The following is a 26,060-nucleotide window of genomic DNA, read 5'->3' as shown; positions in this document are numbered from 1 at the left end:
AGACTTCTCATAGCTGTGGCTTCTCTTGTTGCGGAGCACGGGCTCTAGGCGCACAGGCCTTAGTAGTTGTGGTTTGCTGGCTCAGTAGTTGTGGCTCGCGGCCTCTAGAGTGCAGCCTCTGTAGTTGTGGCACACAGGCTTAGTTGTTCCGCGGCATGTGGGATCTTCCCGGACCAGGGCTTGAACCCGTGTCCCCTGCATTGGCAGGCGGATTCTTAACTACTGTGCCACCAGGGAAGTCCGAGAATCTCTTAGTTCTTAAAACATGTTTCTGTGAAGCTCTTCTCCTCCATCCTCAAAGTGGGGTTTCCCAATGTTTGTTAGCAGAAATAAGCTCCAGACGTAGTGAATGCAGTAATATCAAGGAACAAGTCGGAGATGAGCTGTTACTGGTTTTGGGGAAATTGTAGGTCAACAGCGTGGACAGGGCAGGGATCATCCACACATATTCTGATTCCTCCCTCTGGCCTCTGACTCTGGGACAGTCAGTCACTCTTTAACTTGTCTCTTCTTCTTTGTCTTCTGGGTCTGCTGCTTCTCCATCCTGCCAGTCTCTCCCCTTCCTTCTGCCTTCAACTTAAGCGCCTCTGATTTCTCGTCCAGGTGTTTCTTCCATTGTGTTCTGATGGGCTCTCTACTCCTCTTCTTGTACCCCAGATAATCCGGGCTAGTATCTGAAAATCTAAAAATGTCAAAAGATGCAGCAGTGGGGCTTCCCTGGTGGCACAGTTGTTGAGAGTCCGCTTGCCGATGCAGGGGACACGGGTTCGTGCCCTGGTCCGGGAAGATCCCACATGCTGCGGACCGGCTGGGCCCGTGAGCCATGGCCACTGAGCCTGCGCGTCCGGAACCTGTGCTCCACAACGGGAGAGGCCACAATGGTGAGAGGCCCGCGTACCACAAAAAAAAAAAAAAAAAAAAGATGCAGCAGTGCTTTCTGCTGGAATTAACAAAAGGTGCTAGTGAACCGTCAATCACATGAAGAGAAGAGCCATGAACACGAATTATCTACATGCTGAACCAGAGGAGAAACTAGAGAGGGAAAAAGATGTGACGGGTCTGGGACCTGCCACCAGGAAGGGATTGATGGACACAGACCAAAAGTCCACATTATGTATGTTTCAAAGGGCCAAGGGTTTCCAATGGGTGTGCACTCATCTCCTTGAAGTAATCTATGCTAATTTCTTGATGCAAAATTCATACTCTCTTCCCTGTTGCTAAGCGACCAGCCCAAACATGTTTACTGTGTAAATTTCTCTGGAGGGCCCAGGGCTGCACCCAGTGCTGGAAGCATGGTGGAAACAAGAGGCAGCAAAGACATCCAAAGCTTTGGGAAATGTTTCTGCAGATCTTTGACCTGCAAAGATTCATGTATTGTAGACACTTTTACTTCATATCTGGGGAAACGCAGTGGCTCAAGTAAAATTTTGACTAGTTTTTTCTGCTAATCTTCAGCCTAGTGGTCAGACGTGTGGGCTCTGGAACCAGAATTCCTAAATTTGATTCCCAGCTCTGCCACTGAGTAAGTTACTTAAGCACTCTGTGTTTTACTTTCCCCATGTGTAAAACGTAAGTAATAATTGTGCATATTTCATAGGACTATTGTGAGGATAAAATTAATATGGTTAAAGAGCTTAGAACAGTGTCTGGCACACATAAAGAACTCAAGAAATGTTAGCTATGCTATCACTATTCTTTATTATTCTGTGGAAACGGGTCCATTTTTTGTTTGTTTGTTTGTTTGTTTATATGAACAGGAACGTTTACCAGCCAGGAGATCAGCTGAGAAATCAATTATTTAAAAGGACTGAGAATCCAAGGAGGTCAGACCTTCCGGCAGTCCAGAGTCAAATCAGTTCCAGGAGTGGGGTTAGCAATTCACGTTGGCCTCCTGTGATCACTGATGCAGAGGGGAGACCTCGTCAGAGTAGCCGACGAGAACTGGAGAAAGTTCTACTCTGGGCCCATGGGTCCCCATACCTCGCCTGTCATCGTAACACTGTGACACACTTCACGGCGACGGCTGGCTTTACTGTCTACCTCCCCACTTGCAAGGAACAGCATGCACCTGTCTTTTTATTGCTGCATCCCAGTGCCTAGCATGTGTTCATTAACCTTTAGTGAATGAGCTTATTAGCTGATGAAATGCAGATCGGGGCTCTGATCCATCCTCACTCTGACAAGTCTGCATTCAGACAAGTGATCTGAGAGGATGTTGCCCAGTGCTCTAAGGAACAGGAAAACAGGTGGGAGAGTTAATCAGGCCACGTTGATGTTCTCCAGTCCCTAGTCCGAAGGAGGAGGTGGCCACAGGAGTAGCAGAAGAAGGCAGACAGGGCCAGGGAGGTGATGCATAATGGACCACAAAAAGGAGGGCCACGTCTCTTGATTATAGTCCCCAGATCATCCTGGTATTAAAAATACTGGCTTGTTTATAGAGCAGAAACTAACACAACATTGTAAAGCAATTATACCCCAATAAAGATGTTAAAAAAAAATACTAGCTTGATACTAAATCAGCGTTCACAAACATTACCTCACAACTTGACAAATAATAAAAACTTTACCGAGTTATAACTACATACAGAAAAGTACACAAATCATCAATGTAGAGCTGGATAAATTTTCTTTCATAAAGTGGACACAGCTGTGTAACCAGCGCCACATCAAGAGGCAGAGCTTATAAACAAAAGCTGGGAAGCTCCCCGACTCTGCCCCAGTCATTACCTGCCCCCAGCGGAAACCCCAGACATAAATGGGCTTGAATTCAAATCTTGTGGAAATGGAAGCTTAACCACGTGCATTCTTTTGCATCTTCGCTCTCTTATTCAGTGTTATGTCGCGATATGATGATTTAACTCAAAATATACATTGAAGGGCTATCACGTGCCCGTCATCACACCGGCTACAGTCAGGGATGCAAGGAAAATGAAATGCACTCCTTGATCTCGGGGGTGTGGGGGAAGACTCCACTATACATATGTTGTTTGATAAAAATACAGCATATGTTTAAATTATTTCTTAAAAACTTTGAATCTATTCGTGTTTGCTGTAGTCTGAATGTTTGTGCCCCCTTAAATCAAAGATGACACAAACAGATGGAGAGATGTACCACGTTCCTGGATTGGAAGAATCAATATTGTGAAAATGTTAGGAGGTGGGGCTTTAATCCATTTTAAGTTTATTTTCGTGTATGGTGTAAGGGAGCGTTCTAATTTCATTCTTTTACATGTAGCTGTCCAGTTTTCCCAGCACCACTTATTGAAGAGACTGTCTCTTCTCCATTGTATATCCTTGCCTCCTTTGTCATGGATTAGGTGGGGCTTTTGGGAGTGAGTAGGCCATGAGGGTGGAGCCTTCATAAATACGATAAGTGCCCTTATAAAAGTGGAAGGAGAGAGCTCCCTTGCCTCTTCCATCAGGTAAGGTTACATCCAAAAGTCTAGGAAGCAGGTCCTCAGACACTGGATTGGCCAGAACTTTGATCTTGGACTTCCCAGCTTCTAGCTCTATGAGAAATAAATTTTTGTTTATAAGCTACCCACTCTGTGGTATTTTCTTATAACAGCCTGAATGAACTAACATGGTGTTCCATCAAAAAGCCACTTCCCTTCTCAACTCTGCTGGAAGGAGGGTAGGATTTTATAGTTTGGTAGTAAGTAGCATTGGGAGCTAGGAGCTTTTGACCACATAACTTCAAGGGGACAGCAGCAGGGTTACTCTGGGAACTCTGAGACTCATTTGAGAATATTCATGTAAGCAAGGTAAGCACCAGATGGGAAGAAAAATCAGACCTGAAACGAAAGCTTTCTGAGAACAGGACTGCAACTCGTGCTAAAGTGTCGGGGCACTGAGCCGTGGGGAAGGGCAGTTCCCCTTACTTGCTCTGTAGTTATTTAGGTTCGTCGAAAGGAGGGCTTCCTCTGCAAGGACCCAGAAATGCTGTGAGTGACAGCCTGTGCAGACGAGCATGAAAAGGAAATTCTGGGGGAAGGAACCAATGGGTCTGGCTGCCTCTTGCTAAGAGATGTGACAGCAGTGGTGAAGCAAAGATGATACACACACACACACACACACACACACACACACACACACACACACACAGCGTGTCTGCCTCTCTGCTATGTCTCCTGGCTCAAGCATCCAGTAATCACTGCATAATAACCGAGCTTTGAAAGATGGGCTGACCACAGGGAGGGAGGTCCCAGGTGATGCTGCCAGATCACAAGGACAGTGTAGTGAAACTGAATCCCTCTCCTCCCTGGAAAGGCTGCACGCAGGTGAGGCTGAGGGATTGTGTAAGAAGGCAGGATAAAGGGTTCACAGTGTATATTTCAGAAAAGCCAAGAAAAATCATGAATTGAAGCTAGCCGGAGGCATGAACAGCGGCGACTGAGGGTTTGCACCCTCTGCCACCTCCCACATGGTGGAGATGCTGGATGGATCCCTTCAGCTGTCTGGAGAAGAATGTCTGAAAAGCAGCCAATAAAAGACATAGGACTACGACAGTACATCTAATAAAATCAATCGGGGAAATGGTTATCTGTGTGCCTCTTTATTCTTTCATTAAATAACAGGATCTAGCGGGGGATTTAATAAGTACATAATTTAGAATTAGAGATGAGCATAAACAGTATCGTAAAGCATCTGCAACAGCTGTGAGGTGCTCTGAAACTACCTGTGGTTTCCCTTGAGGACCTAGTCACAGATACGGCTAATATTCCTGTGGTGTGTTGTTCATAGTCCTACTTCCAGAAAATGCTAAGTTTCATGTAGAAGTTAATGAAAAGAAAGATGCAATTTTTTCCTCTCCAAGACCAAGAACCCCTTACAGTTTAGCTACAGACTCCTCGGTGGGGTCTGTGGACCTCAGGTTAAGAACCCTCAGGGAAAGCTTCAAAGTTCTTTTCAAAATCACTACAATTCATGACCAGAAATTGGATCCCCAGGCATGGCCAACAAATCCAAGGAACTTTTCCAGCAACCACAATCAGCGACTTATAGAGACACGGGCGGTCACTCTGTATCCCAGAGAAATCCCAGTGGCTACAGGAATCTAGAACCCTCTTCCCCAGCCCCCATGCCCTCTCTGTTTAAGGAACATCTTCAGAGAGCCTTCCTTACCTGACTCTCCTCCTCTCTGGCAACACGTGCCACGCCCATCGCCCTGCTGCCATCTGCCACCCCTCATACCCACCTCCTTTACTTTTTTTGAAATGTCAACGCAGTGTCTTTTCTCCGTGTGCTTTATCTGGGTCAGCAGCTGAATCAGTCTGAGCACAATGGTAGCCAAAACGACATTGTGAGATCTCAATTTCAACACATTCACACCTGCACGTTCAGCCCCAGGGGCCCAAATCCTTGTCACTGAGGGAACCAAGTGAGGGATGTGAATGGATGGGTCTCACATATCAACAAATGTTTATTGTGTCCCTACGAGTTGCACAGGGGTTGCAAAATGCATCCACATTTTAAGAAATAACTCAGCGGCTGGGCACTGGGATGCCTTTATTTGTCAACAATTGCTTATTGGGCACCTACTAGGTTCCAGACACTGAGTAGGTGCTGGGAATAAATATTGTACAAGTGAACAGATACGAAAAATCACATCCAACTGTCCCAAGTGCTACAAAAGAATTGGGAAGGAATGGTATGGAGAACGTCATGGGGGCGGGAGGGCTTTGTTACATGTGGCCGTAGACAAAATCCTCCCTGAGGAGGTAAAATCCTAACAGAAAGAGACCAAAAGGATGAGAAGGAGCCATCTGTGTGAAAAGCCAGAGGAAAATGGGAAGGGTTGATGTCTTCAAGAAGGATCAAAAAATCCAGGGAAGCTGAGACGGCCCATGAAGCGGGCACCTGGCCTGAGCTTGGCTGGGGAGGTAAACACCTGCCACATCAAGTAGGTGAAGAAGTGCAGTGGCTAACAGCACAGACTCCAGAACCAGACCAGCTTGACTAGAATCCGGCTCTGAAACTTCTCGAGCTGTGTGGCCTTGGGCAAGTCACTCGCCCTCTCTTTAGCTTTTTCAGCTTTAAGTCGGGCTCATTGAGTTGCTAAATGCATTAAGTGTAAAGCACTTAAAACGGAGCCTGGCCCAGAGTACGTGCCAGGCTCCAGTTTGCTGTGTTTTTTCCAAGCTCAGTGAGAACTTGTGGAGGATTTTAAGCCAGGGAGACGCGTGATGTGGTTTGTCTTTAACAGATCATTGGCCATTGCGTGGGCTACTGGTCCTCAGTAAGACAAAGAGTTGGAAGGGACCCCGGAGGTCACTTACACCAACACTGTCCGCAGCGGTTCTCTCTGAGAAGGGGAGGAGACAGTGCCTGAAGAGCCACCACTGTGAAAGGCAGACGAATGGCTGTCCCTGAAGCGTGCCGGATGGGAGACGAGGTTGAGGACCCAACGTCTGGAGAAGGGCTCATCCAACACCCCCTCCTCCGCCCTGTGCCCACCTGGAGTGGGTAGCCCACTACTCCCATTTCAGATGCTTCTGGGTCCCACATCCCACTGCCCAGTTGTCTCCTGTTCTTGCCAGTGTCAATGTCACTTTTCTCGGATTGTAAGTGTGTCAAGGACAGCAGCCATTTCTTTCTACACTCAATGACTGACACAGGCCCCGAGCAACTGGGTCTGAGCTTTTGAATAATTAATTGGCAAAAGGAAGGTGGAATCACAGTTTTATAGTGCCTCCCCTGGAACTCTAAGCTCTGGAAGGAATCTAGAGGGCCTTGGGAAGTCATTAAGTCACCCCCTGCCCTAGGGCCTGCCTTCCTCCAGTCCTTCCAGCCATACTTCCTCCCGGGTCTCCAGAGGACATTCTGCACTCACCACCTTGGGAATGTGTCCTGGAGATCGCAGCCCATGTAGCGCTGTCCTTCCAAACCTTTCCCAGACCCCTTCTGCTGCTCTATACAATGGGGACACCACCTATTTCCTGCCCAGAGAGGCTCTGGGGACAAGCTGATGCATGGGATAAAAGCCCTCCTGTCTCCAGGGGCATCTCCAGACACACCTTCGGGGAGGTCTCAGCTACTCGCTCAGTCTGGCTGGAGCTGAGAGCTGCCAGGACAGGGTGAGGGTCCTCCAGGCCCCTCCATATTCATTTGCCTCTCCAGACCCCAGGCACACCCAGCACAACTGCCCCTCCCCAGCTCCCACTGCAGCGACAGCAGCCGCCTCCTCTCTGGATTGTGGTGGATTCCCCCCTTCTCGACTCTGTCAATGCTCTCCCTGTGCCAGCCCGCAACTGGCCCCCTGTCCTCTCTCTCACAGACCCCCTTCTTCTTCCCCCCAATTCGAGCTTCTCATTCTGCACATTCCCTTCTCAGTCTCCCCTAACTCTCTATCGTGCAAAGAAGAACGCCGACCATTCCCTGCCACCCACTCCCCCGCCGTTGCCGGGGAGACCCCACCAGGCCCGGGGAGACCCCACCCGGCCCGGGGAGACCAAGGCGCCGCCCCCTCTCACCTGCTGGGACCGGAGCACGCCAGGCTTCGCCTTCTCCGGATCGGGGTCCAGGTCCCTCTGCAGCACCCCCTTCTTGGGGTGCATGTGCCGGCACAGGCAGGTGACCCCGCACAGCGCGAGGATGCTGGTGGCCGTGCCCAGCGTGGCACCCAGAGCGATCACGGGCACCGACAGCACCATGGTGCCCGCTCCCCGCGCGGGGCTCGGTCCCGCCGCCGCGCACCTCCCGGGCCTGGGATCCGGGCGCGCCAGCCGCTCTCCAGCCGCCGGAGGGGCGGGGAGGGAGGGCGGCTCGAGGACGTCAGAGCAGGAGGCTGGACCCGGAGCGAGGGGGTGCGCCCGCACTCAGCTCCGCGTCAACCAGCATCCTTCCCCTCCAGCATGTGACCGGACCCCCGACCCTAACCGGAGCCGGGGACGTTCAGGTGGAAGGAACGTGAGGGTCTTCTCGGGCCATCCTTCACGCTTTACGTAGAAGGACGCTTGGGTCCCAGAAGGGCAGGAGCTGGCCAAGGTCACACTGTGCGTTAGGTTAGCAGGGAAACCGGGGCTCAAACCCAGGCCTGAGACTCCGTCCAGGTAGGGGGTCGTTTTACCAGACTGCTAACCCTTTGTTCACCCTCTCTGGCCGAGGAGGCTGGAAAATCAACAGGAGCTTTTTCAAACACACAAAGCTGGAGATTTCCTATCTCCCGAGCTTGCCCTGTGTTTACCACCAGGGAGAGGGGCTGTACCGCGTCCTGGTGGAGATGATTGCAATGATTCTTTTCACATCTGCACTTCCTTTAGCCGTGACCCGGTACTCTACCATTATTACCTAATCAGATTTGCAGATATTCTCATCTCCATTTACAGATGAGGAAGCCGGAGGCTCAGAGGGGATGTGGGGCAGATAGAAAAATCCAGTCATCCTGAACCCAAACTCAGGTGTGCAGATTCCAAGTCCACATGCCACCCTCAAGGAAAGGACTTCTCTTAGAAGGATAAGAGTATCGCATGCAGCAGCTCGGAGTACACACGTTGATTCAAGAGAGGGGGAAAATAAGTGTGCTTAGAGTGAGGGGAAATTAGAATTCCAGGCATGAGGAGGACTGTCTTAAATCACAAAAGAGGGATTTCCAGTGTTTTTCATTATGCGGGGTTTCATTTAATTCAGGAAGCATTTGCTGTGAGTCGGCTGTGCTCTAAGCATGCTGGACATGCGTGAGGAGTGGAGGTGATTTCATTTGAAACAGGGCTCTCAACTTCCCGTGAAGCTGATGACTCCCAAATCTATGATCATTCCAACCAAACCTTTTCTGCTGAGCCCAAGACATGACCACCATCTGGTACCTCCCAGCGTTTATCTACTTCTGCAGAATAAACCCATGACGTGGTAAATAAACCCAAGAACGATTCTTTTGTGACTTCTCATGTTGACTGGGCTCAGCTGGCCGGTTTTCCTACTCAACTTGATATCTTCTGGGACATCCAAGATGGCATACCTCATGGCAAGCAGTAGGTGCTGGCTGCTGCCCAGAGCACAACTGGGCTGTGTATTGAGCACTTGGGTTCTCGTCCACGTGCCTGGAGCTTCTCACAGCATGGCAGCCAGGTTCTAAGAGGAAGGAAGCAGAAGCTGCCAGTTCCCTTAAGGTCTGGGTTCAGCAGTCCTAGAACATTGTTTCTTTGGTCAAAACAATAGTCTCCCTCTAATCCTTTCCCTACAGGGCATCAAAAAGGATGTTTCTGGGGCTTCCCTGGTGGCACAGTGGTTGGGGGTCTGCCTGCCTGTGCAGGGGACACGGGTTCGAGCCCTGGTCTGGGGGGATCCCACATGCCGCGGAGCAACTGGGCCCGTGAGCCACGACGACTGAGCCTGCGCATCTGGAGCCTGTACTCCATGTTAATATGAATGTCTAAAAGGATGTTTCTGGGGCTTCCCTGGTGGCACAGTGGTTGGGGGTCTGCCTGCCTGTGCAGGGGACACGGGTTCGAGCCCTGGTCTGGGGGGATCCCACATGCCGCGGAGCAACTGGGCCCGTGAGCCACGACGACTGAGCCTACGCGTCTGGAGCCTGTACTCCACAACAAGAGAGGCTGCCATAGTGAGAGGCCCGCGTACCGCGATGAGGAGTGGCCCCCGCTCGCCGCACCTCGCACAGAAATGAAGACCCAACACAGCCAAAAATAAACAAATAAATTTATTTTTTTAAAAAAAAGGATGTTTCTGAAATGCAGAACTGATCCTGTCACTCACATGCATAAAAGTTTTCAAAGTTTCTGCAGCAATAAGCCCAAGAGACTCCAGTTGAATCCAGAGCCCATTTGTGATGTGATCCCTGCCCTCTACATACTTCCCAACCTGTCCTCGAGCCCCAGACAGTCCCGGGGACATGGGATTCATTCAGCAAATGAATACCTTTAGAGCCTCCGTACTACCACCCATGGGTGCATGCAGCAGGCACTCAGGAACTGTTGAAAAGGGTGAATGGTTCACATGATCTCATGCAGGACTTCCAGTGGCTCAGGAGGAATCCCATTTGCTAAATGAGCTCCATTGGATTAAACTGACTCTTTTGCAAGTATTCATTTTGTGCTTGCTGTATGCCAGGCATAGTTCCCTACTGAGCTTCGCTTGCTGCCAGCTGTGGAGCTGAAATGCCTCTTTCCCTGGCGGTAGCGTTAGCATTCTCCCTCATAAGCGCTTCCCTGGGAGGTTTTCTTGGCTCTCGGGCCTGGCAATGCAAAATGTTCTGGGGAAATAAGAGGTTTAATTAATGCTCTCAGTCCGGATTTCCCATGCCTGAGCTGGTCCCCTGGGAGAACTTCAATGCCACCTAACAAGATGTGGGGTGGGGGGGAGGCTGTGAGGGAAAGGATGAAGAACACTTAATACCAGACATTTTCTGATGGAGATCAGACATCTGTCATGTGGTCCTGTGTTACTATGGTTACTGAGATGTTAGCAGCTGCAATGACCTTCATTTTTAACAGGAAGAGGGACCCCAGCCCAAGTAGAGCAGCTGGGCTTTGGCCTCTTTCGCACACAGTGAACCCATGGCAGAGCTAGGCTAGACCTCAGGAGATCTGAAACACAGTTAAGTCATTAGGACTCTGGGTCACCTTGGCTACATCTCATCAAAGATGTGACTTTTGCTTCTTGGTTACTGATATCCAGGCAGCAGCCCTTAAAGACAACTCTCTAAGAAAAGGCATTAGTGGGATCCTTTGAAAAATGAGATCGTCTCTATTGAGAAAGGCCGTTGAGAGAGTTGGCTAAACACAGAGTCTGAGGATGAGGCTTGCAAATAATTGGAACGCTGGGGCCACCAGACTGCCAAGGGAAGACAGAGCAGGGTGCCTGGGGGGGCTTCTGGAAGGCTGAGGAGTAGATCTCTGACAGTTCCCCTGCCTCTTGATGAGGACAGCACCGTGTGATTTTGATGGATAGTTTACTTGCTGGATGCTGGATGCTGTTGTTTAAATATTCTGAGCAACTGCTTTGAATTTCTAAGATATTAAAATGCTTTTATCTGTGGGGAAGGATTTCAAATGTAAGAGGTACTCTTATTTAGCAAACATTTATGGTGTCTGCCTATAGCGTTAGGCAGGAGGGAGGAAATATACAAACTGAACAACTGAATTTTAACGTCAGAAGGATTTCAGAGATCACTGTGTGGAATCCTTTCAGTTTACCAAGAGGAAACCTGGGGCCCAGAGAGATTGTGGCTGGCCGCAGGGTAGAAGGAGTTAATGGCAGAGCTGGGAAGGTGTTTTACGTTAGGGTAGATTAGGTTGTACCACAATAAAAAATAACTCCAAACCTCAGGGATTAATTCAATAAAAGTATATCTTGCTCCTATCACAGTTTAAGGAGGGTCAGGGGACCTGTGTGAGCAGTTCATCTCTAATCAGTGACTCAGGAATTTGGGCTTTTTCTGTCTTGTGACTCCTTTGCTTCCAGCCGTGCAGACGGAGAAAAGAGAGGGAATTGAAGACCACTTGTGACATTTCAGAGGCCGTAGCTGGAAACAGTACATGGCTTTCACCCCATTGATGAGTCAGAATTTGATAACATGACATCCCATAACATAACAGAGGAGACTGGGAAATACAGAGGAGAAACAAGCAAAAGTTGTCTTTGCCACAGAAGCCAGAGCTTAGGACTTCCTGTCCAGTGCATATTTCTCATTCACTCAGTCAACAACATTTTTGAGTTTCTACCATGTACCAGGCACCGTGCTCAGTGACAGAACAAAGCTAGGGGACAAAACCAAGCATGGTCTCTCTTGCCATGGAGTTTACATTCCCACGGGAAAGACAGACAATAATCATTCATCACACAAATACATGTGAGACGACATCTGTGATACAAGCTAAGAAGGAGAGGTTCAAGGTTGAGACTTGACTTTGAGACACCAGTGAAGGCTTCCCAGAGGAAGTAGCACTTGGACTTAGGTCTAAAAGAGTTAAGTTAATGCAGCTAAGAAGGAAGAGTGTTCTAGGCAGAGAAACAGTACATGCAGGGACCCTGTGATGGAACTGCACAGCGGGCAGGGGGCAGCAGTGTGCTGGCCAACCAGCTGGGGGGCAGGGATTGATTTTTAGCATTTGTTGATTACTCTGGTGTAAATACTTCCACCATGATCAATTCCCAGCTGCCAAAATGTTCCTGAGTATTCACCAATAGGAGCGGCTCCAGCACACAACTGGCAGAAGCTCCGCGTGAGATGAGCCTGGAGGGAGAGGTGTGGGCCGGGCTACAGGGCTTGTGGGCCGTGAGGGAGGGCCATTCAGTGTTTTCAGGCAGGGGAGCATGATGCGATCAGATTCGTGTTTTGAAAAGACTCTTCTGGCTGCAGTATTGAGCACAGATGGAAGAGGGACCATGTGGATGCTGGTGCACTGGAGAGGAGGCCACAGCGGGCATCCAGGAGAGGGCTCCCAAGCTTCCTCCACGACACATAGAGCCGTATGACGGTCCAGCACCGTCTGTGGCATGAGCAGAGGGAGGTATGGAGGGCCAGTCGCTTTCCCTCTCTGCTGGAGCCCACTTTTCAGCTCTGCATTGTTAGCTCGCTCATTTGGTGACCTTGTGGTTCTCCAAGCTGGACCACTGCTAACTGGGGGTTCCCCAAGCCTTGCTAAAGGCAAGATGTGCAGTAGGAAGCTGCCTGGGATAAGGGGGTGGGTATCCTGGGCCCCCAGCTGAGTGATGCAGCCCCCGGAGGGCTAGACACTGGCAGTGGGGCAAGGAGGTGAGGGGCTCCATCGAGGTCCAGGAGTGAGACGACTCCCAGGACAACTGCAGCCAGCTTTGAGCAATTCTGGGGCCACATCGTAAGGCAGAAAGGAGGAAGGGGTTGGATCTATGGGCCCCTGATACAGAAATCCAAGTCGGCGAAAGGTAGAAAAATATTCTGGAGTTGAGCAAATCACAGCCTCTCTTATTGAGCACTGCTGATGCCACGTGCCCTGGCAGGTCACCTTCAACAACCCAGTGTTCTTTCAACCCCCCGATTCCATATCAGCACACGATGAAGCAACATATTCCTATTCTCGGGGGTGGAGTTCCTCAACTACATCCAATATCTCCTGGAGCTGTCCTAAAGGCTCCCTTTCTCTCTAGATTTCTGGGATATATGAAGATGACGGGGCTTTGTCTGGAGGATTTTTCCTGCCTGGTTGGGAGGAAGAGTTGAACAAAAGCTAGCTCCTTCTTCAGAAAAGTGTTTGTATGCAATATATATGAAATTGTGTATGTAACTCTAAATTGTTCAAGGACCATGTGACACCTTCTAGAAGTTCATGGACCCCAGAGCCCCAGAGAAATCTTTGGCATGACTGAATGAATAGTGGACTTGAAATCAGAAGAAACAGATTCAATTCCCTTGTCTTTGTGTTCACTAGACTATATGATCCATTGGCAGATAAGCTTCAGTTTTCTTAGCCTTGATTTCCTCATCTGTAAAATGGGGACAGTCATCTTCACGAAGATGTTGTGAGGATAATCTAAAGCTGTGTAAATAATAGAGGATGCTCAATGAATATTCAAATGATCCCATTTGCTCCAGACCCTTTAATTTCTCAATAAAACAGCTTAGCTTAGTGGAAAGAGTAGTTATTGAAGTCCCACAGGTATGTTTTATTCTAGGTTGCTTATGAGCTGGGAGACCCTGGATAGATTAGTCAGCTTAACCTGCCTGAGCTTTAGTTTTTTCATTTATAAAATTAGTGTGGTATATTTGCAGAAGTGGCTGCAATTATTCCCCTTCCTATGCCCATAATTCTTTGCAATATTATGACTTTCCAAAAAAGTGAGGGTCTCTTGCTTCACGCTTTCATCTGGGCTGGCCTTGTGACTTAATTTGGCTGATAGACTGGTGGAAATGACATTGTGCCAATTCTAAGCCTAGACCTCAGGAGACCTTAGATGCTTCCACTCTCTGTCATGGAATCCCGTCCAGCCAGCATGTGAAGAAGCCCAGGCTGGCCTTATGGAGGATGAGCGATCAAGTGGCCCAGTTGTCTGCATGACCCCAGCCCACACAGAAGCAGAGCTGTGCAGCTGCCTGGCAACTTGCCACAGACACAGGACAGAGCCCAGCCAACACTAGAAGAACCACTCAGCTGAGCCCCGCCAACGTGCCAATCCACAGAATTAGGAGCTAAATGAAGATTATGAGTCATTCTAAGCCACTGACTTTTGGAGTGTTTGTTCCACATCAAGAACTTCAAGTGGTAGATGATAGTTTAGCCCTCACAGAATTACTGGGAGGGTGTGGAAGACACCTAGCACAGGGCCTGGTGCACAGAAGGGGTGTAATGAATGACTTTGATCATTATTCCTGGCACCCAAAGGCAACCTTGCCAAGCACCTTCGGCAATGCCTGATGGGTACACAACCCATTAATAATCGTGTAAGAATCAATCCTGGGGACCCTCATACTTAAAATGGTAAGTAATAGCTCTCTGATCCAACCTCCACGGAACCAACTTTCCAGATTAGTCCAAGCCCTCCAGTCCCGCTGTGTTCATCTCCAAATCTTTTTATGCCAGTTGATCTCATTATTGAATTATATACTTTAATTACTTTATATGTCAACTAATGAGATAGAAGCGTGAAGAGAAATACTTTGGAAAGACCTATAAAGGTAAGTTGCCTTCAGAACTTCTATTATAATAAGTACCAGCAAGTTATCTGCAAAGGGTTGGGGGGAATTGTAAAATTCTAGGGTTCTGCCATCAAATTGTTAGGCAAGTGTATCTAAGCTCTTCCTCCACCGTGAAGAAAATGAGACTGGACATCACAGGTGACCCATCATGGTGTGTACAAAAGGAAACGGTGTTAACGTTTATGAAGTGCTTCCTACATGTCATGCAGGGCTCTGAGCATTTTATCTGTACTAATACATTTCAGAAACTTTAAGAAAGATGGCACGGAGCTCTAATTAACAAGAGATAGGATAAATAACAAAAACTATGATTTACATTAAAATAGAATCCTTAAGTTATGTGTGTCATTTTTAACTTTTTATTGAAGTATGACCCATGGGCCATAAGAGCACAGATCATAAGTATAACTTAGTTCATTTTACAAAATGAACACACCCACTCTATCCAGCAACCAGATCAAAGCACAGAAGAAAACTCACACCCCAGGAGTTCTTTGTGTATTGTTTTCTAGGATTTCGCATTTTAACCAGCATTTTTAGATGGGCCCAGCAGCCCTGGTTCCCAAAGTGTCAGACTTAAACAAGCTTCCCCGGGATAGTAAGCTGGGGCTGTCAAGAGGACACACTAGTGCTGTCCACGGATGGGAGGATGCTGCCACCTGGAGGACACAGGGGGAATGGACTCTCCCTTCCAGGGCTTCACTCCCTGCATCACCCTCTTTCTCTCTGAGGCCTCTCTGTTCTAAAATGACCAGCCCTCTGCCCTTTGCCCCATCACTCCCTACTCCCCTTTCCTGCCTTACTTTTAACATGAGTTAATAGTCCACATAATTTTCCTTACCTTTCTTATCTGTCTTGATGGCCTGAGTCTCCACTTTGGAATATAGGCCTTAGGAAGTTAGGGATATGGGTCTGTTATCCGCTGATATACCCCAGCCCTGTAACGGTACTTGGCACATAATAGCACCTCAGTAAATATGGCGAGTGGGCAAAGAGGGCCCTGCCTGTGGGCCTTGACCCAAGCCCTGAGGCTTTGCTGCGCCCTCATGCACAGCCCTGGGCAAGTCCCCTTCACCACAGCACAACCTCCACCCCCGGCCCTATTCCCACCCTTGGGAGGGCCTGGAACACCTGGTCTGTGGCAGTCTGGGCCAGTGGTCAGGCTGGTAAGTAGTACCATGAGTGGTCAAGCCAGAGGGTGGCACCAGCTACCCCAGAGGGAATCCAGACCCCATTTGGGAACCAGCTGGGTGGCCCCTGGCAAAGCACTTTATCTTAATGAGGCTCAGTTTTTGACACCTGTAAACGGAGAGAATTAAGTAATATAACGGATGGGAAGTGCTTGACCCCATGGTTAGCACTGGACTGTTAGAAATTATTACCTTTCTATTGAAATGCTAGGGCTGAAAGGAAAACTAGAGGTCATACGGTCCAGGAGAAGCATTGTTTATTGTTGTTATTGAAAAACATTTCCCCACACACAGTTTTATGTGGAAATTCAACTTGTGAACCAAAGACAAGCTGCTCTGGTAGAAGGGGGAGAGGGGAGAAGAGTCGTGTGGGGCCCTGCATTACACAGCAGCACCTCCGAGGAGCTTCAGAGCTGCTTCTAAGCACCCACGAAGCCACTGATGGTGGTTGATACCCTCATTTCACAGTTGGGGACACCAAGGTCCAGAGAGGAGAAGGGCCTTGTCTGGGTCGCAGGATGTTGTAGCTGAGCTGGGCCGAACTTCTGACTTCACATCCAGGGTTCCCCCCAGGCTCTGTGCTGCCCCCCAGACCTTTCACAAATTTATTTTTTGGCTGTTTAGTGAAGGGCCTCAGGGGTCCTCATGAAGAATAATATCCTTTCCCCTCATTCAAATCACCATGAGCTTCCAGGTGGAGGTAGAGCAGGAGGAAGTGGGGAGGTGTTTCGGAGGAGACTTAATGCCATGTTGGAGCAGAAATCTCAGAGGCAAAGTCAAGTTGGTGAATTCAAGGACCTCTGTAGACAAAGCCAGGGTCAATCTGATATCACAGAGCAAAGACACCAAAGGAGGTTTGGGGAATTATTGTGAAACAAAATTGAATAATCAGTGAAAAGTACTTTGAAGGTAGCTAAGTGCTAAATAAATAACAAGACGTTTATTGTCATCAATATCACCTTGACACTTTATATTAATCAACAGGCCTAGAAGGGATTCTAATTAGGAGAATTAATGCTATGAATAAAAACCATGAATAAAAATGACAAAGTGCCAATTTCTGGGCCCCATCTCTACTAAGGAGGCTGCTTTGGGGTCACTGGTGCACCCAGTGTTAAAGATGAATGAGATCTCTCCCTTACTTTGCTGCTCATAAGGAAAATTCCTTACCATCTTTTGCTCTGGTTCTGTCAGAGAATTGAGAGTTGTTTATTGATTGCTTGTAACACTAATTACCTTCTAGATGTTACCTTCAAAGTTCGAAGTGTTCATAATTAACAAAAGTATCTCAGAAATGAATGAAGGTGACATCCCCTCTTTTCTATAATTATAGCAAGAGTGAGGTCTTTTTTCTGCAAATAATCTCATTTGATACAACGTAAAACTGAGATCATTTATGAAGATACCAATCTTGGTTCCATGCATTGTGGAGATTGTGGATGTGATTGATAATCTTCAAAGATGACCATCAATTCCTTCCCTCCCCACCATTGCTAGCTGCCCCACATCGAGGGGTGGAGTCTATTTCCCTCACCTTTGATGTGGGCTGGCCTTGGTGATTTGCTGGACAACAGAATGCACAGTAGTGATGTTCTGAGACTTCCAAGACTAAATCATAGGAAACCTCCCAGCTTCTGCCTGGGCCTCTTGGAATGCTCACTGGGGATACTCCCTCTAGGAGCCCAGCTTCCAAATTCTGGGAAAGCCACGTACATGGAGAAGCCTTGTATAGAAGCTCCAGTCCACAGCCCAGCCGAGCTCCCAGCCGACAGCCCATATAAGGCTGCTTTGTGAGTGAGCCATGTGGGATGTCCAGCTCAGTCGAGCCTTCAGATGACAGCAGCCCCAGCCATTATCTGAGTGCAACTGTCTGAGAGAGTCCAAGTGAGACCTGAGTCCAATCAACACAGAGACATGCGAGGTAATTGCAACGTATTGTTTTAAGCTACTGAGATCTGGGGCTATTCGTTACATCACAATAGATAACCAGAGCACGTCAATATTTATGACCCTACTGCCCATGTATTCTGTTTCCTGTTGATATAAATCTTCCTGCAGAAATAGAAATATAATTTGAACAAAAGGATTTTGTAAAACTCCTGAGACTTCGGAGATTTTTTTGCCACGTCCTGTGAAAATAATCTTTAAAGAGAAACCTGCAATTTGGACCAACCATTTCCCTGATGATAATGCTGTAATGGACATCTCTGTATTCGTAAAGAGCATAAACGCTTGTAAGATGCTCTGTCAGATCTGGACAGGACCGCTAGACTTTCTTCTCCCACTTACATAATGGGACAAATATACAAGCCCATGACTCTGTAAGGTTTCTTATTTTAATAAATAAGTCTTTTGTCATTTAAATTCACATGGGAAATATATGTTTTCCAGCGAACTCCTCGGGTGGTGCTGGTGTGGGTGGTCCACGGACCATAATTTGTGAAACATCAGTACGTTGTCTGTGCCTGCGGAAGGGGGCAGAGCAGAGCCCTGGCTTCTTTCTTGTCGTCTCCCTACACTCCACCAACTTTCTAGCTCCAACTTTGCACACTACCCGTATCCCTGCCTGTGTCTTGTCTCCAGGCTTTTTCTAGCTGTCCCGAAGGAAAGTCACCTGGATTCAGGATAGAATCAAGGACCAGATCCTCTCTGCTATCCTGGGGCGCCCACCTCACACTCTGTCCAGAAAGCTTCACCCTCCCTCCACTGCCTGCTGCTGTTATTGCCTTTGCCTCAGTTCTGGGCATCTCACTGTGCCCTCCATCCATAGCCACCCGCTCCTTGGGAGCTCCACCCGCTGACCTCAGTAGCTAAGAGATACCCAGCGTGGGCCTGAGCTTGCACCCTCTCTGTGGGTCTCACTGCAGGAAATGATAGCAAAGTCACTTCCCTCTCCCAGCCCCTGATTGCCTTAATCAACCTCATAGGGCTTTTTAAAAAAAGAAAAATAATATTTATTTTATAGTTAAATAACTAGGATTACTCAGTAATGAGAAACGTGCATCTGTGCACATTGCCCAATTTCTGAATCCTCATTTTCTTTCTTTTTTTTCAAAATAGATTTTAGGGTATAATTGATATTTTAAAACTGCACACATTTAACGGGATTTTGTAAGGATTAAATGAGTTAACACAAGCAAAGGGCGTGGAACAGCAATCGTCGCACGTGAAGGGGCTCACGGATACTAGTAGTTACTATTATTGCTGTCCTTACTGTTAATCAGAGTTTCTCTAAGGATTGCAGTAAACGTACGCTTTCTTGGAAGTCTCTATAGTTTTATCCTAAAGACGTAACGTGATTTTGCACTTTCATCCACCATAGATTTTTACTGGCCCTGAAATAACGTGTTTTACATTAGACCAGGAGGAGAAACAAAAATTGGTCCCAGGTTTCTTCTATGGCTTCTGTCATTGCCAGCCCAGCACCCGAACTGGAAACGCTCACCTTTAAATCGCTCATCTCTCTCGCTGATTTGCCCTGCGCTTTCCTGTCACAATCTCATCACAACTTCTTGACATCCTGAGGGTGCGGTTTAGACAAACACGCTGCTCTTTATAGAGCGTGCATGATGAACAGGGCCAGGTCCGGAGTCAGACTGCCTGGGTTCAAATCTCAGCTACTCTACTTACCAGCTGTGGTGAGTTGCTTACCTCAGTTTCCTCATCTGCCATATGGGGTGAGGATGGCTAACATTGGGGTTGTCACGTTGTAAGGAATAAATCAGGTAATCTATGCACAGTGCCTGGCAACAAAATAGTGTTAGCTCTGGTTAGTAAGGGTCTTGATGGCAAACCCTGGGACCCAGCATTTGTCTAAGGCCCTCTGTATGGTGAGCCTTGTGTGAGACGTGTTGTCAGGGGTGTGTGTGTGTGCGCGTGCACGCGTGAGTGTGTGTGTGTCTCTCCAATCCAGTGGTTCCCAGTTGGGGGCAATTTTGCCTTCCCGGGCACATCTGGCAATGTCTGGAGACATTTTGGGTGGTCACTGTTGGAGAGGGGGAGCGGGTACTGGGTAAAGGATGGAGATGCTGCTAAACATCCTACAAGGCGCAGGACCGCCCCTACACTCCAACAAAAAATTATCAGTCTAAAATGTCAATAGTGCTGAGGTTAAAAATCCCCGTTCTGATTAGAATATAAGCTCCACGAGGACAGAGGCTGCTTCTCTGTCCACCGATGTATCCCCAGACTGTAGCAAAGTGCTTCGTCCTCAATAAATCCCTGCTGAATGGATGATTGACATGAATGAATGACAGTCAAGGCTCTCAGGGGGTAGAGACCTCTGTGGGGCTGGGTGAGCAGCGCACGGTTTGACTGCAGACCTTTTCCCTTGCTGGAGGATTCATCAATCCTGGGACAAAGGGTCCCAAGCCTGAGTCGGGGTAGAGGGCTGGGCTAGGGTGAGCCCCGGGATGCGGGCCTCTCAGGGGGCTGGCTGGTGGATCGAGGGTTCATGCAGTCTACACCAAGCATACAATTCCAGGAAACCAGTCAGAAAACTCTCACACAGCAGCCATCAAGAGCAGAGAGTCACCTCCACGTCTCTGGTGTGCAGGCCCCTGGGAGACATCAGTTGGGTTATTTTTCCATCACCAGTGTTGAGTGGTCTTGATGGGGGCTGGACGGGGTGCTAGGGTTGCTTGCAAAGCACTTAGGACAAATCCTCTAGAATCTGCTGATTCCAGCAATCTCCCTGGTTGGTTGTTTTTTTTTCTTTAGTGATCACTTCCTGACCTGCAAAGTGCTACCTGCCAGCATTTCTGCAAATTTGAGAAGAGAATCCACACCAGCGAGTTCCAGCAACCCCCTAAACTCTAGCCCAGAGTCCTTTTCATGGAAACCAGCAGGCAGAGGCCTGGGTCCTCCCAGCCCCAACCTCTCCCTTCCACTTCCTCTGCTCCTTCCCGCAGAGCCGTGAAACCCAATGCACCGTGAAGGTGCAAGGCAGAGACTAGGGGTGCTGTCCTTAGAAACCGCACCTTCACGAGCCTCCTCTCAAGATCACATGACATCGGCTGACAGACAGGCCTTGGAAGTGGACCCAGAGCCTCATTCAGCCAAGTAGTGACTGAGGGCTTTTCATGCTTGTAGTGGGATCCCACTTGCCTCCTTGAGCTTTTCCGGGGGTGCAGGTCTGAACCGATTTACTTTCAGGCTCTGAGAAGTGCGAAGTAAGCCCTGAGATCAAGATGTGTATGCGTCAAAAAAATTTTCAAGAGCTGAATTTAATTTTACTTGAATTTAACAGAAGAAAAGGAAATTGAGGTTATGCTAAATGAATCGCTGAACTTCAGATAAATTGCTCTTCTCTACAAGATATTAATTGAAGAGATTCTTTTAAGGTGATAAAACAGAGCATGGAAAAATTAGGAGATTACAGTCATCATAGTGTTTGTTTAAAAACTCCATGTTTCATTTTGAAGCAGGAGAGATTGATACCCTGCTAAGAAAGAGGAGGAAATTAACACCCTTAATAATGTTCACACTTGCCTTCCCCACCTCTGAATGCTATTATTATTCACTTTGTCCAAGTTTATGGCATCGACATTCTGTCTGACACCACAGCCTCTTGTGACAGATGTTGTTCACCAAATCATTCACCCTTTCTTTCTTCCCTCACAACTGGACTACACTTCCCAGTGTCCTTTGCGATCAGATGCACCTGCGCTTTAGATGATGGCCTGTGAGCCGGAGTGCCGTGTGCCAACTCCCTGGCCCGTGAAAACGGCGGTGGGTGATCCTCCATGCTCCTTCTCATCCCGTTGGCTGGAGGTATGCAAACCCAGGGCACCTGGATGCCCATGCTGACTACCATGGGGCAGACACCTGCAGCCCTGAATCACCAATTAAGGAAGAGCTGCTGTCGAGGAGGAAACAATTCTTTTGGAATGTATGTGACCCAGACAGAAACTTCTATCATGCTTGAACCCGTATATATTTTGGGTGTGTTTGTTAAGATAATTTACATGACCTTAACCAGTACTCTTGTTCTACAATTAAATGGACACAATAATCACTACAGTCTTTCCAGTTCTGAGTGTTTTATTTTGATTGGTTGGTTTTATTCACCAACCAATAGATTCTTTCAGGAAAACCCATAATAATAATGGCTAAAACGTCCTGAGCTCTTACTATGGGACAGACACTGTGCTAATTACTTACATGTATTGATTCCTGTAATTTTTCCAACAGTCCTATTTTGTATGAATGCCGTCCTCATTATACAGATGAGTAAACTGAGGTACAGAGAGGTTATGTAAGATAACACCGCTGATAAGTTCCAGAGCTGGACTTCACCAGTTCAGGCAGTCTGGCTCTGAGTTCATTGTCTTGCCCTCTGTATTAAACCTTTCAGGGAGTTATATTCCTTAACTTCTTGTTTGGTTCATTGTCTTACTTTTTTTTTCTTTGTAATTGCTTATAATACCCTTTTATGTGGTACCAAATTCTATAAATATATAAAATCTCAACTCCCTATTTTTCTGGGTATCTTCCTCTTAGAATCGTCCCACTCTTTCTTTCCAACTGTATTAGTTGCTCTCCAGGCCGACTCTTTTAGCTGGAATTCTGAAACTTCCTTCAATCAACCTCCTAGGTTGTGTGCCACATTTTTCTCTTTCTTTAGTCCAAGGAAGAAGACTTCATTTGCTGGAGCACATCCTCAAGTAACTTCCTCAGAAAAATGACTATGTGAGACAAATGTTCTGGGTCCTGGTAAATCTGAAAATGTCTTTTTTCTGAACTTAAGACTCTAATAAGTGCTACTGACCACTTGAACATAGAATTCTAGGTTGGAAATTGTTCTCTCTCACAATTTTAAAGGTATGCTCCATTTTCTTTTCTACTACCCAGTTTCTGATGCCAATCTGAGTTTAATTCCTTTGATAGCAATCTTTTTGTTTGTTTGTTTCTCTTTAGAAGTTCTACTCTTTACAAGATCTACTCTTTACACTTGGGGTTTGGAAGTTTCACCACAGTGTATGTGGGTCCCTTTCCATTCATTGTGCTGGGTATTCTGTGGGCCCTTCAGTCTAAATACCTGGTCTGTTGCCCTGGGGAATACTTTTGTTCTTTTCATTTTCCAAAGTCTTTTTCTGGAACTGCAATTAGTCAGATGTTGTGTTTTCTGAATGAGTCTTTCCTGTCACTTATTTTTCCTCATTTTTTCTATCCTTGTGTCTTTTTGTTCTACCTTCGAGGGATTCCCTTGACTTTATAAATCAACCTTTTAATTAACTTTTAATTTTGTTTGATCTTTGTAGCAACTTTGCTTTGCTTGGTTGCAACATCTTCTCAAAGCTTTCTTCAGAAATTTTGAAAACTACTGTCTGTTACCTGTACCAGTTCCATTTCCTTTAGAGTCAACTTTACCATTTATTTATCACATGCTTTCTGAATGGCTGGTAGCATAACTGATGCCATCTTGGGACCTTACTGTTTCTCCTGTCCTTTCGCTGACCCTACCCAGGACTGCACTGTGCAGTAAATCACTTCTCTGTCATCAAGAGCTTTGGAGTTAATAGATTTTGTTTAATAATCATTAGGACCAGGTGGCCTCTACGCTCTGTTAGTCCCCAAACAATGAAGAAAACCTTCCCTGACATATTTCCGGCACCCACGAGACTAGTTACCCATTTGTAAATCTTGACTTAGGAGTGCATGTCCTGTTTCCAAGCACCTACCCCCATACCCTAGGTTAACCAGAAAATTGTCCCAGTGGCCCCTTGGCAGTGCGGAGTGCAGCTGGGAAAGCTTCTGGATCCCTGTCTGCCTAATCCAGGTCCCACCCTGTGAGTACGTTACCCTACAATAAACTGATCCATTGCTCTATGGAGCTGCCTGCCCTGTTTTTTGGTCTCAGTATGCCTTCTCAGTTCGGTGGGCAATTTTCCTTCTCTCTGTCCTCCAACACTTTCCCTTCCATGTTGCAAGTTTTTCTCTCTTTTCTCCCTGGGGGCCCACTTGTTTTTTTAGGATAAAGCAATTAAAAGGTGATAGAGAGCTATATACCTAACTCATTGACTGGTGAACCTGATCTCACTGTCAAAGGGCAAGGAGCTAGTTTTTCCACCAGGAGACTCTGAAATGACAGGTTGCAGAGCCCACGGACTTCATGAGTGGCCACAGCACAGGTCTGGGCAGCCAGCATATCCCATCCCCATAGCTACGGTGATTGCTTCAAAGTAGGCGCTTGGTCCGATGAGACTCAACTCTAGGAATTCTACTGAGACCAAAGGAAAAAGAAGCTCTTTCTACTGGGATTTATGACTGCTAAGAATAATGCAGGTCAGTACTTGCCAGATGCCACCTTGTAGAGGGGGTCTGTCTGAGTCACAAGCCCACAAAGGAAAGCAGAATCCAGAGGTGAGAGGAAACGACAATTCCTGGATTCAGTTATGCCTGAAATCAGCCCAACCTTTGGTTACATGAGTCGCTGAATTTTTTTTTCCTTGTCTTATCCAGTTTGAAAAAGAAATTCTATTATGTGCAACCAACAGAGTCCCAAATAACGTAACTAACCAGTTACCTACTGACCTTTGGCAAGACCTTCCTCCTTTCAAAACTCAGTTTCCTCATCTGCAAAATGAAGGTGAGGATCCCTGCCTCCCTCGCCGATTGCAGTGAGGGCCGAGTGAGAGGCTGAGTGTGATCACCCTTTAAAAACTGTAAAATGCTATAAAATGCAAGCAGTCGATACTGTAATGATTCATCCTTTGATTTCATCCCTTTGGTGGAGTAGGTTTTTCTTTTTTTTCCAGCCAAAAGCATCACTAAATCTTTGTTTCTATGGAAAACTAAAACTAGTTAAACCAAACGAAGAGGACTTGGCCTTCCAGCTCCCACTGGAAGGAAGAAGGCTTGGGCTGGAGTATTAGACAGATGTGCTTCTCCAGAAGGGAGCTGGGACGATGGGTTTCTTACTTAATATTTGTTCAGTGCTCTGGGCCTGTGAAGGGCCATGGAGTCTCTAACTGGGTTTGTTATTGATGTTTAGTGAGCCATAAAACTCCAATTTCCTGCCTGTGCCCCCCAGCCATAAAATACCTATTTGCTGCAGCCTGTAGACACCCCACGGTCAGCGGGACGCACTCCCGGTGCCACGGGGCTGGTTAACAAACATCCTGCAAAGGCCTGCTGACAGCACCTCCCGCCCCTCTGCTCGGCCTTGCAGGCTCCTCTGACTTGCTACCCAGCTGTGGACTCGACAGGCCTGGTTCTTCCACTGACCAGTGTCTGGAGACGCAGCCTTGTCCCCCAGGACGGGCGGGACTCTGTGTTGGGAGTGGTGGTCTCGAGGGCCCGGTATGTCTGACCCTGAACATGTAGCATCAACCCCCTCCGCTCGCCACACGGTACTTAAGTGGGCCCATCTCAGGGCGAAGGGACGGCAGGAGCCGCCGACCCCAATAACGCCTCAGCCTTGATGACGCTTTGCTCAGGTCGCACCCCTTGGCCTCATGTTAGGAAGCCCCACTGGGGTGAAAGGTCTCAGGAGCCTGGCCCACACCTTCACCTTCTCTCTAAGGGCCCCTGTCTCTGGCAGCCCCTCTGCACACTCCCCTCTACCCTGCAGCTTCTATAGCCTCCACTGGAGTCAATCCTATTTTGTGCTTTCCCACCACGTGGGATGCTAACCACCCATCTGAAACAAGAGGACAGGTCTAGGCGCCCGTATGGGACCTGCCTTCCTCCGCTGGGTTGAGGGTGCCTTAAGGGCATCCAGCTTGTCTTATTTATCCCTGAGCCTCCAGTGTCAGGCTTCGGTTCTGGTATTCGATGACTTTCTGAGGGAGATAGAGATGGAGAAAAGGAAAAAGATAAAGGAAGAGTAGAAGCAAGGAAGACCCTGAGCCAGATAGAAGCCACTGGGTTTCTAAGACAGACCCACTGGGTACCCTATGGTGTCTTGAATATTGTTTATTTCCTGGAATATATTTCTCTGGGGGACACGATTAAGAGAAAGTTTGGTGTACAGTTGAGGGCACACTAAACAGCGAGCCAGGAGTCTCTGGGTGACCTCTGGCAAGCCACCTTCTTTTTAGGGCCTCAGTTTCCCTGCCCGTCAAGGAAGGAGTTGGCATTTCTCTCTTGAGTCTTCTTTGCCTGACACTCTGAGAATGAATAGAAGGTGGCCAATGAGGCTAGTCTTTATTCGTTCATGTTTCGAGCTAATAATCATTTATGAAGATCTTTATTTTCAGCAGCTCAAGTTCCATGAGCTCCGTTATCTGGCCAAGGCG

At 47.6% G+C, this 26,060-nt stretch overlaps 1 protein-coding gene across 1 annotated transcript in view; it reads right to left on the bottom strand.

Annotated features, from left to right (window-relative positions):
* SYT13 (synaptotagmin 13) overlaps positions 1-7,652 on the bottom strand; it is a 38,554-nt gene extending 30,902 nt beyond the window's left edge. The window contains exon 1 of the mRNA XM_024749477.1: positions 7,473-7,652. Within this exon, the coding sequence (XP_024605245.1) occupies positions 7,473-7,652 (180 nt within the window). The remainder of the gene's footprint in view (positions 1-7,472) is intronic.
* Positions 7,653-26,060: the final 18,408 nt, after the last annotated feature.

This window comes from Neophocaena asiaeorientalis, unplaced genomic scaffold (genome assembly GCF_003031525.2).
Source record: "Neophocaena asiaeorientalis asiaeorientalis breed wild unplaced genomic scaffold, Neophocaena_asiaeorientalis_V1.1 scaffold43, whole genome shotgun sequence".
Classification (NCBI taxonomy): Eukaryota; Metazoa; Chordata; class Mammalia; order Artiodactyla; family Phocoenidae; genus Neophocaena; species Neophocaena asiaeorientalis.
The sequence above is the reverse complement of the archived record's forward strand: the minus strand, read 5'-3'. Positions and strand labels throughout refer to the sequence as shown.